Source organism: Monoraphidium neglectum (assembly GCF_000611645.1).
Source record: "Monoraphidium neglectum strain SAG 48.87 unplaced genomic scaffold scaffold01953, whole genome shotgun sequence".
Classification (NCBI taxonomy): domain Eukaryota; kingdom Viridiplantae; phylum Chlorophyta; class Chlorophyceae; order Sphaeropleales; family Selenastraceae; genus Monoraphidium; species Monoraphidium neglectum.
In genome coordinates this window covers 1-11160 of record NW_014011675.1, presented here as the reverse complement: position 1 = coordinate 11160, position 11160 = coordinate 1, and the positions used below count along the sequence as shown (strand labels likewise).

General features: G+C 64.3%; 3 protein-coding genes across 3 annotated transcripts; all 3 read right to left on the bottom strand.

Moving 5' to 3' along the window:
* Nucleotides 1-173: 173 nt before the first annotated feature.
* MNEG_9487 (hypothetical protein) lies at nucleotides 174-3651 on the bottom strand (the record flags this gene model as incomplete). The annotated part of the gene is made up of 7 exons (XM_014042043.1): nucleotides 174-226; nucleotides 457-534; nucleotides 757-1364; nucleotides 1567-1895; nucleotides 2267-2518; nucleotides 3157-3264; nucleotides 3454-3651. 7 exons carry the CDS (start codon nucleotides 3649-3651, stop codon nucleotides 174-176), a joined length of 1626 nt encoding a protein of 541 aa, XP_013897497.1.
* A 1214-nt stretch (nucleotides 3652-4865) lies between these two features.
* MNEG_9486 (hypothetical protein) lies at nucleotides 4866-5078 on the bottom strand (the record flags this gene model as incomplete). Its single annotated transcript, XM_014042042.1, has 1 exon — nucleotides 4866-5078. The coding sequence occupies one exon, from the start codon at nucleotides 5076-5078 to the stop codon at nucleotides 4866-4868; it is 213 nt and encodes a 70-aa protein (XP_013897496.1).
* A 3456-nt stretch (nucleotides 5079-8534) lies between these two features.
* Nucleotides 8535-10689, bottom strand: MNEG_9485 (eukaryotic translation initiation factor 2C, 4; the record flags this gene model as incomplete). The annotated part of the gene is made up of 6 exons (XM_014042041.1): nucleotides 8535-8739; nucleotides 8977-9069; nucleotides 9358-9423; nucleotides 9778-9953; nucleotides 10167-10287; nucleotides 10616-10689. 6 exons carry the CDS (start codon nucleotides 10687-10689, stop codon nucleotides 8535-8537), a joined length of 735 nt encoding a protein of 244 aa, XP_013897495.1.
* Nucleotides 10690-11160: the final 471 nt, after the last annotated feature.

The window sequence follows — 11160 nt, the reverse complement described above, 5'->3', positions numbered from 1 at the left end:
GAGGGAGAGGGAGAGGGAGAGGGAGAGGGAGAGGACCTGCATGTGTGTGCATGTCTGTGCGTGTGTGCGTGTCTGTGCGTGTGTGCATGTGCACGCGCACGAGCGTGCGCACGTGCACATGGAACAAAGGAGGCACTGGACCATGAGCTGCGAATCACACCAAGGCCAGTCGATTACGCAAGGGGACTTTGCAGCCAAGGATAACCCAGGTTGGCTGCCCACCCACCTGCAGCCGTGAGAGAAGACGAACAGAGCGCCGCCCCAGGCTGCAAAGCAAGCAAGCAATGGGGACCAGCACAGAAGGGGAAAGTGTCCACAATGATCAATGCTTGACATCAAGTAAAGACGCAGCCAAACTTTGAGGGGGCTGTTGCTGAGCTGTTGGCAGGTCAGCTCCCTGGCGTATGGGGCGTTGCAATCTAGTAGATACGACGTATGCATCGCCCCGCGACTCACCAAGAGCGGAATTGTTCTCAAAAGTGACGTCGCTCATTCTGGCTAGCCAGGAGTTGTCGTAGACAAATATGGCGCCGCCTGGCGCAAGGGTGGCGTACATAGTTTGGGGGGTGTGCGGTCATCAACCAGCAGACCTCGACAAAGCAATGCTCGAGCCGAGTCGGAGGATCAAGCAGACTCCTGGATCTGGTGCATGCGCGGCGCGGCTATCGGGCAATTGGCTTGTTTCGTGCGCAAGGCCGCTTGCTGTCCCTGGGACTGTCAGGGGGCCGAGGCCGGCCCCTGCCTGGCAGCACGCACCCGAGTCTGCCGAGTTGTTGGTGAATGTCGAGTTGCTGACAGTCAGCACGCCGTTTGTCCCCAGGAAGATGGCTCCTCCCGGGCCGCCGGTCTTAGTGTTGCCCAAGAACTTGCACCCCTTCACGCGCGCCGTGCTGAACAGCGGCGGCTGCAGAGCAGACCCCCGGTACAGCAGGGCCGGCGGCTCGCGGTAGGAGACCCTGATGGCCGTGTCCTGTGCGCGGACGAACTGGCTGTTGTCGATGGTCAGCAGGTCCCCCTTAAAGTTGATGTTGCTGTCGAAGTTGTCAAGGAACCTGGTGTTCCTGACGGCCAGGGCCGCGCCCGCGTGGGCCCAGACCTGGGGATAGTTGGTGAGGAGCTTGTTGCGGTTGTCGCCCCCGTTGTCCTTGAACAGCGAGTCTGTGAGCTCGGCGGCCGTGCCGACCTCCAAATCAACCGCCATTGCGAGGTGGCGCTGGAACGTGAGCTGCTGGAGCAGCACGGGGCGCTCTCTGGGATACACCACGCCGCCGGTGCCGGTGGCGCTGCGGCCGACGCGCTCGACGCCGACGGCCGCGCGGGTGCAGCCAACAAACCCCATCCGGGCAAGGATCGCGCCGGGGGACCTGTGGCGGTGAGGGCATGGGGGGTGCGATAAGCCTCCAGTCGGAAATTGGCATTTATTGGGAACCTGTTCCTGCACTCTTGTGATGCTGTCTGTTGGCGGTCACAGGCGTGTGCGCGTCTCTGCAGATGACTGCACCCTTGCGTTACCTCACCCTTGTGTCATTACCCCGCCCCACCCCCCCACGCCACCCCATCTCCCACCTGATGACCAATGCCTGATCGCCTCCCTTTGCACATGTGACCACCGCCGCCCCCTGAGGCGCGCCTGCAGCCACGCGGGAGCCTGCCGCGCCGGCGGGCGCGCCGGCTAGGACGATCGCCGCGGTGACCTCGAGCGGCGACCCCACAGGCACCTGGAGCACGCCCCCCTGGGGGGCGATCATCAGCGTGTCGCCGGGGCGCAGGCCGGCCATAGTGGTGGCCCAGCGGTCGACGATTTCGGCGCTGGTGCCTGAGAGGGTGACCTGCCTGCCCGTGAGGGTGATGTTGCCGATGGGCCCTGCCTTGGCTGCCAGGGTCAGCGCGGTCGGCTGCGGTCATGGGAAGCAACCACATGGAGTGGAAGGAGGGCAGGGGATTTGTACTCATCGCAAAGGGTGATGAGGATGATGAGCATGCGGGGATGGGTGTGTGCGATTAAGAAACACAAACTCCTGCATCCTGGCTCGTGCTACGCACTCTTGCTAAGCGCAAAAGTGCGTGGCCAGGCGGCCTCAGAACCGCTGCAGAGGCCCTTGATTCCCCACCACAATGGGCTGGGATCGCACAAGCACCTTCACATTTGCCATCGGCCGTCCCTGCACTCGCCCACAACGCCACAAGCGCCGGCCGCCGAGCCATCGCCGCTGATTGCGGCCTTCCCCTGCAAGGGTTAGGGTCTTCCCAGCCCCCCAAAACACACCTTTTGGTCCCCGATCCATGCTACCACCCTGGTAGGCTGCAGCACCACGTTAACCAACGGCGTTTTCTTGCGCTGCAGCAGCACCATCAGGGCGTCCCCGTTTTGGAGGGAGATAAACACAGATGGAATTTTTGTGCCGGGGTTGGCGATAGAGGGCTGCATCAGCTGGAGGTTCTCATCGCCAGTGCTGGAGTCCGTTTTGAAGTCAAATACGATCGCAGCAATGGCGCCGGCCTGCTGGGCACGGAATGTCTGAGAGGAGGGCGGGACAGCGAGAGAGAGAGAGAGGGAGTGTGTGTGTGTGTGTGTATGTGTGTGCATGTGTGCGTGTGTGCGTGTGTGTGCATGTGCGTGCGTGTGTGCATGCGTGCGTGCGTGCGTGCGTGCATGCGTGTGTGCGTGCGTGTGTATGTGTGGAGGGGGAATCGGGGGATGTGAGTGTGAGTGTGAATGTAAGCTTGTGCGTGTGTGTGGGTGTGTATGGGTGTGTGTGCGCGCGTGTGTGCGTGCGTGTGTGTATGTGTGGAGGGGGGGTGGAGGGATGTGAGTTTGAGTGCGAGTGCGTGCGCGTCTGTGAGCAAGTATGGGTATGTGCGCGCGTGTGTGTTGGTGTGTGCATGTGTGCCTGCGTGACTGCATGCGTGCGTGTCTGTGAGCAAGTATGGGTATGTGCGCGTGTGTGTGTTGGTGTGTGCATGATAATTTGGGTGCGAGAGTGGGCCGGACAAGGAGGCCGGGGTTTTGGGGGTGCGGGCGGGGTGCCACAGCCCAGGCGACTGGCGGTGCGGTGCGCGCAAGCCGCCCAATCCGCATTATGTGCCCCCGTGGGTGCACGCCATGCAGCGGTTTCCTGCTGTGAGGTGAGCTTGGTCAGCCCGCGCTGTGCGCACCGTGTCTTCATACTCGCACTTCTTCTGCGCGCGCTTGATCAGGGCCACCCAGGGCGTCTTCTTGTCGACGTTTTTCAGAGGCGCGCAGGCCGTGATTGGGTCAGCGGCCTGTGAGGGTGGGTCGGGGCAGCAGTCTGCAATATGTGACAAGGGGCACAGGGGCGTTGCTCGGTCGGACTTGCTGCCGATGCGCCCTGCTCGCCGTCGCGCCACACCCTGCTCTTCGCCATGCTAAGCGCACTGCTGTGCGCTCTGTTGTGCCGCCGCGCTGCGCCCTGCTGCCGTTGATGGCCTCACCCGAAGCACACCACCGAGGCCGTCCTTGGGTATGCGGTCACCGAAGACGGCCTGTACGCTGGGTATGAGCAACCCCGCCAAGTCCGCAGGTGTCGGGTCTGACGTGGGCGCAGCGGCCGGCGCAGCAGCCGCCTTGAGCACTGCCACGGCCGCTGCGAGTACCAGCACCAAGAGTGGCAGCAGAGTCGGGCGCCGCATGGCCCACGCGCACGGCAACGTGCTGCACCGTGCGGCAGCACGTCTCGGGGGCCTGCCAATGCCCCGTTCTATCCTGTGTCCGGGCCACAACAGCGGCGTCGGAGTGCGGTGACTCCGAGTTACACGGACGCCTTCTTCGCTACAGTGCATGCAAGTGCAACATTTTGCTGCTTGCAAGGAGAGGTGGCGGATCAATGACAGGATCGTAACTCAGGTTGTCATTTGTGCGTTCAATCATCCCCTGCCTTGCGCCTGCGGTGCTTTTTATCGCCGATGCAAGATCATGCGGTTGTTTTATAGTGTTATTAGCAAGTGCGCCTTGGAGCGGCGGCGACGGGATGTGTCGCCTTCTCCGAGACCCTGCGCCAATCTGCTGATGAGGGTACTGAGGTACCCCGCGAATGGGCGATCCCATGACAGTGCAGCGGGCCGCGCCATGCTGCACAGTGGTAGGATGGGTCCCTGCGGTTCGCGTCCCAGTCAACATGTCATCCGCGCCTGCAAGGAGGCAGCAATCCTGCGGACTGGCCGGTCTCGTCAACTGAGGGACACTGGCTGAGGGGCAGATCTACGTGAGCAGCCGTGTGAATTGCTGCATGGGCTTGACCGTCCTTCCAATAGCTGCTGCTTGCGCCCTAATCGCGCCAACCAGCGCAGCCTCAGCCAGCATCCCACAAAGCGCTGCTCAAGACGAGATGTTGCAAGGAGTGCAGCGGTTAGTGTGGTTTCCAAACAAAACAAAACGTACAGCGCCCTGTAACAGATACAGCCCTTCCCCCAACGTGACATCTGCGTCCCCTGGAAGGTTGGGCTCAGTTCCAGTGCATGTGGTTCCATGCATTGAGGAGAGTCCCGTACCGCATCGATTAAGGGCGTGGGACGGGCAACGAAAGCAGAAAGCTGCAAATCACCAACGCTGTGTGAGTGCTGTTGAGCAGCAAACAGGAAGCGCACGCCGCGGCTTCCGCACAAGACAAACAGCGTATCCATACATATGACATACGCATGTTCGTTTGTCTCAGCGTCGATAGGTGCCAGCAACCGCTCCGCTCGATCACCCAGGCGTGGCACCCAAAACACCAGTGTTCAACCGCGCCGCGCGGCGCAACGAATTTTGAGGATCACATGTCGTACGCCCGCACTGTCCGCGCCGCTTCAAACGTCAACATCACAGCTCGAAGTTTTGACAGCACCTTGGACTCAAGATGGCTGCCTTAGCGCAGTGCGGGGAACCGGGCGGCACGCCCCACGCCGTTGGCCGCCGCGCCGCACGCTGCGGCAGCCACGAGCTGGGGCAGCGGCGCTATGGTGGCCTCGAAGGGCGGCTCGTCGAGGAACTGTATTGTTACGCGTGAGCGCGCGGGGTCAGTGTTGAGGACCCGGTGCAGGGTGGGGGTGTAGAGGCCGTTCGTGAGCGTCTGGAACATGTCGCCTGGGGGCGGTGGGGGCAAGGGCGTGCGCCAATCATTGGCGCACGCCAATGATTGGCCACATGATGGCTTGAGGGGTCTCGCCGTACATGCGTCTGCTATGGGAGGGCCAGCGGGGGAGTAACATCAGGGGCGGGCGTCGCGACAGTGGCGGCTGCGGCGCGGTGGATAAGGGGGCCGGGGTGCCATTGGCCAAGCCCGGCGTTGCTGACAACCGCACGGCGAGGCAATGGGGGCCAGAACAGGGCCTGTGGCCGACCGGCACTGCGGGGAAACTGACCGACACGCCGGGGTCGGTGCGGGCGGACAGTGGCCAGGGACCTCACCGATGTTGCAAACGAAGGTCCCCGGGATGGGTGTGGCGTCCACCCACTCGCCGGCTGCGTTCTTCACCTGAGATGGTTGGGCACAACAGGCAGGGCGCGCCAGCCGTGACAAAGTTATGGCATGAGTCATGCACAGACAACGACAGAGGCCTCTGGCCCGGCTCAGGGCGAGGGGCGCCGCGGCCTGCTCGTGCGACCGCCGCAGCAGATGGCTGTCTGGTTGGGGCCTGGTCGCGCGCATGCCTTTCTTGCCCCTGATCCAGGCGGGGAGTCTGAGTTGCCTCTCTTGACAAGCCGGCTGCCTGTGCGTAATTTGATCCACATCACACAACACAAACACACCCTGACACGCCTTCACACACCCTGCCTCCCCCGCAAATTATTGTCCTCTCCCACATACGCATGTGTATGTACGTGCCCACATACACCCACTCCGATGCGCCCCCACCAGCACACCTGCAGTGCGGTGACGTGGCCCTCCTAGTTGACCAGGGTCAACAGACCGTAGTCGGTGTGCTGGCCGCAGCTCAGCTGCATGTCGCGGCTGACGTCAGCACCTGGCCAGGAGGCGCGGCGTCGAGGGGCCCCGGAGATCAGGGGGAGGCCCCTTGGTCCAGGAGGATGAGGAGCAAGCCGGCGAATGGCACCAGCCTCAGGCGGTCACAGGCGGACGCCACTACCCCTCAATTAAGACATATCACATCAATATCAAGCCCAGACAGCTCAGGCAAGCCCGTCCTGCTGCATGCCCTGCCTTCCGCCCCCCCAGCCACCAACACACACGCACGTGCGCGCGCGCACACACACACACACACACACACACACACGCGCGCGCGCGCGCACGCACGTACGCACGCACGAACGCACACACGCACACACACGCACACACGCATCCACACACACAAACGCACACACACACACATTGGGTGGAGCGCACGCACCCGCCGCCGTCGCTGCCGCGCCCTCCTGCAGCCGCCCGCCGCCTGGCTGCGCGCTGCGCTGCGCCACGGGCGGGTAGTGAATCACCCTTGCCACCCAGTAGGACCGCTCCGGCGCCGAAAGTCCGCCGCCAAACGCGATTTCGGGCAGTCTGAGGCCGAGCGCGATGCCTCGGAGCAGCGCGGAGCCCAAGCTTAGGCAGCCGTTGATGTATGATCTGAGGGCGGCCTAAGAAGCGGGCGACTGGGAGGGCCACGGGTTGACTCAAGTTGGGGCCGTGGATGGGGCTGGGGGGCAGGCCGCGCGCCTGAGTGGGAGGGAGAGAGCCGGCGGCGAGGGTGGCGGAGTGGATGAGGGGACAGGGGTGGCTAGTGGGACACACCTTGAGCAGTCTCCTGCACGAAGAATGCCAGCCGACCGCTGGTGAGCAGGCTGATTGGTGGGCCGGCGCGACCCCGCCCCAAATTGGCGGATTGGGATGGTCCTAAGGGTGCATCATTTGCGACTCCATTAGGCAGATGGGGGGTGGGGGCGGAGGTGACGCCCTTGTGACATTAGCGGCTCCCTCGCCTTGTGCCCCAACCCCGCCCACCTGGACCTCAGCGGGGTCCTCCGCCCCGCAGCTGGATGGCGCACTTGGCCAAATCCTGGGGGTGTGGCGGGATGGGGAGTCGAGCAAGCACGGGGTTGCGCCAGGGCACCAGTGAGGCCGAGGCTTTGCGGACAAAACGCGCGCGGCCGAGGTCCACACAAACGGCCGAGGTCCCCCCTGCCCCACCTCGTGCCAGTCTCGCGTGAACCCGCCGCCAGGCAGCCGCGTCATGTTGGCCCCCAGAGGCTGGTAGCCTCGGTAGCTCGTGGCCGTGCCCCGCGGCTGGATGGCGCGCTTGGAGAAATCCTGGGTCCGGGGCGGGGTGGAGAGTCGAGCAAGCACGGGGTCGCAGCAGGCAGCGCGGCAGGGATGCAGTTAGGCTGGGGCTAGCTGGACAGGACGCGCGAGGACGAAGGCGACGTGATTGGCCTGTGCACATGCGGTGGCGCGAAGCCGACCGGCGCTCCGCGCGTGCGGGCGACGAGCATCTGGCTGGGAGGAGGGTGCCTGTATGGGGCCGTCTCGGTACCCCCTGTCGAGACCAGGCGCGCTCGTTGTCCAGCAGCGCCACGTGGCGCACCGGCAGCCCGAACCACTGCCACGCCTCCCGCAAAACACCCTCGTAGACAGCGGCAACCCTTTGCGTTGTGCGCATGCGCGTCCACAGCAAGGATTGACCGTGTCAGAAGGCTAGGGCCCAGGTGAAATCTCATCAAGGGAGGGTGGGGAGAGCGCAGCAGACCGCCACCCAAGAGCTGGCCAGGGCGCTGCAGCTTGGTATGCTGCCCGTCACTAGCCCTGCAGAGCCTCGCACAAACGGCCGCCAGGGCGCCTGACCGCCATATCCTCATCCGGCGCAGGGTACGGCTGGTCGCACCGGGAAGCTGCCCGGGAGCCGCCTGGAAGTCACCCGGAAGCCGAGTGGCCTCACCGTGGTTTTGATGACGAAAGATGCGACGCCCCTGCAGGCTGCATGCAGCTCTCTCGCGCAGCACGTCTTTGCAGCTTCACCCTGGGGGTGTGTGGAGGGTGGTTTTGTATGTGTGTGTGTGAGGAGGGGGCGCGGAGGCGTTTGTGGGTGGTGCCCGCCGGATGGGCGCCGAGTCCTCACAAGGGCTCGCATATTGCCTCGTGCCTGCGGGCCCAAGCTTCTGCAATTTCTGACCACTGCTCCCACATGCATTATTCGCTCCCACAAACACATTGGACTGCCTGACAAATTTGGCTGGCCCAACTGCGGTGCTTCTGGCGGCAGTGGCGCCGCACCAGGCTGGGGTTGACCAGGGGCGTACAAGTGGAAGTACAATCGGCAGGTGCGCCAGGTCGGCCTGCACTCGAGTGCAACACCACTTTCACACTGGGGGCGCGATCTCGTCCCGCCCCGCGGCGCCAACTACGCAACCATGCCCTCACATCGCATCAGTCCTCAAGCGACAGCTGAAATACTCAAATCTCACCCTGTGCGTCGGCAATCAGACAATTCAGACAATACAGGGATTGTGGACCCTAACCAAAACGCAGGGTCCAGTTGCTTCGCTCTTTTGTTGTGCTTCTGCCAATCCTTTATTTTCTCCCATTGTTGTTCACCCCACCACATCACAGGTACCAGTGGGATCCTGCCAGCGTGTCAGCCAGGGGGATCATTCGGTAGTGCGGCCCCTGCTCCGCCCCCGCTCGGCCGCTGCCCCCACTACCACCGCCAGTTTGCTGCCGCTGCGGCCATGCGCCGCGCTTGGCCAGCAGCGCCGCCGCGGCTGCCGCCTGGTCTGCGTACCGAGCAGGCACTGGCTGGCGGACAGATCTGGGAGATGTTTGGAGGGATAATGGGTTAGGGCACAGACTGAGCCGGGCTGCGTAGCCAACGTGTCATGATCCCAGGACAGCGGCAGCCTCAAACAGGGCGAAATGCAGCTGGGCAGGGCGGCGGGAGTCTAGGGGCACGGCCGCAACTGCGGCGGCCATTGCGGGCGGGCTCCGCACATGGCGCGCATGGGACGACGCTCGACAGAGGGCAGCGGGGTGCAGGGAGCGCCCGCACCTTGAGCAGGCGCCATGCGTGAAGCAGAGCCAGTGGGTGACGAGCTGCAGCGTGTCAGGGCCCAGGCCCCGGTCAACCACTAGGACCTGGTACCTGCATGAGTCATGACAGGTGGCGGTTGAACGGCGGTTGGCGGTTGATCGTCGGCAGTTGACAGTGTCTGGTCATCAGGACAAGAGCGAAGCATGCAGCCGCTGGAAGGCTCAAGACTGCAGCGCTCAAAAGCGGGTCTGGCAACTGCCACACCGACAACGCCAATCAGACAACTATCCAGGACACCGGGCCTGCACAGCGGCAGCGCGGGCGCCGGCGGGGGCCAAATGGCGGCAGGCAGCAGAGCGAAAAGAGGCGTGCGCTGGGCTGTGAAATTGGTGCGCGCACTTGCCTGGGCGTGAGGCTCCCTGAATGGCGGCGTGGGATGCCAGGTAGTACCTATAGGCCAGCGGCCTTGGAGGGGTTGGGTCAGGGTGCGAGGGGAGTGGGAGTGGGACTACGTAGGTGGGGCTTGTCAGGCGGTGGGCCGGTGCCTAGTCTGTAGCGGGAGCAGGGGCGTCGTTGAATGTGCATCCCGGCAGCAACAACACGGTTGCTAGAATTATAGTTCCGGCAAGCACACCCACGATACGATCAGCCTGGTGTCTGCCCGCCTCAAGCCCCGGGCCCATGGGGTGTTTTCAGGAGCCCGGCCCTGCACCTGGGCTGCACGACCCCCCACCCCCCCCACAGACTCAACACACACACACACACACACACACGAACACACACACACACACACACACACACACACACACAGGCCCCCACCTTGTGACTGTGTGGTCGAGCACAGAGCCCGGCAGGGGGTTGTCGACCTCTGGCAGCCTTTCGCCGCCCACGTCCGCGCCGCCCGTGACCGCCATCATGCGGAGCCCGTGGCTCTTCGACACCACCAGCAGCGTGAGCGGCGGCGCGTAAGGCGGCCCGCCGATTGCGGCGCACGCCTGAATCGTGGGACAGATTGGGGCAGCGGGTGGAATTGGCATGTGAACGCCGGTCCTCCAAGTTTGCTGGTCAGGTGCGTTGTCGCAACAAAGTGGAACGCCGTCCTGTGTTGGTCAGTTTTCACTATACAACGGCAGCAGCGTGCCGTATTGGCATACAACGCAAGGTGATATGCCAAGACTACCGTATGAGGCGACCGAACCAATAACCACCACCGCCACCTCACCCGCCTCATGGGCCCGACCTGCCTTATCAACCACGGCTCCCAGCTGGCTGTCGCTGACGCCGTCGCGGTACACCAGCATCGCGTCGGGCAGCTTCCCGGTGGCTTCCCTGGTGGGTTGGTCGCAGGGACAGACGGCGGGCCCGGTTGGGCGGTAGGTATTGGCGGGTGGGTGAGCGTTGTGGTGGTTGGGAGGCAGAGCCAAAGGGCGCCTGGAAACTCCCTGATGCGGGAGTCTGTAAACGCAGTGGCGTGTGCGATGAAGGCCGCTGGCGTGGAGGGCACCCGGCGAAGCTCCCGCGGGGCCCCCTCTTCGCCCCCGCGCCGCGAGGCCCAACGGCACTCCCCGCCCTGCAGGCGTGCCCCCTTGCACCAGTTCCGGCACCAAAGCTCGAGCGCCCCGGCGCCCGGGACGCGAAGAGCAGCGAGGGCGCTCACCTGTTCCTGCGCAGCAGCTCCTCCAGCGCCTGCCCCATGCCGGCCACGATCTCCACCCCTGGCGGCTGCTCCATGGCAACGGTGCGGTACTGGCAGGCGGCGCTGCACAGGGTGCAGGGGGGGGCACGGATTAGGAGGCTGAGGCCTCTCCCAAGGGTGCCACAGGAGGCCGCAGCAAGCGCCGGTTGACCAGACTCGCGCATAACGCGCCACAGGCGAGCCGGCATGGGGCCGGGCCCGCCGGCGGTCGCACCAAAGCGCGCACGAGCGGTGCGAGCGACGACTGGCAAAGCCTTGGGAGGCGGGTGCAGTGGGGCCAGCTGGGAAGGCGCTGTTGGGGCCGCATCAAGCCGCGGCGGGCGCTGCGGGCTCGGTCCACCCACGCACAACCTGGCCACTGCCCATGCCCTCGATGATGGTGCTCATCACTCGCCACCCATCACCCACGCACCCACCACTATCCACCTACCGTGGTGGGTGACCACCACCCACGCCCCACCGGCGAAGCACCATCCACCACCCCCAATCCACCACCGATCCACCAC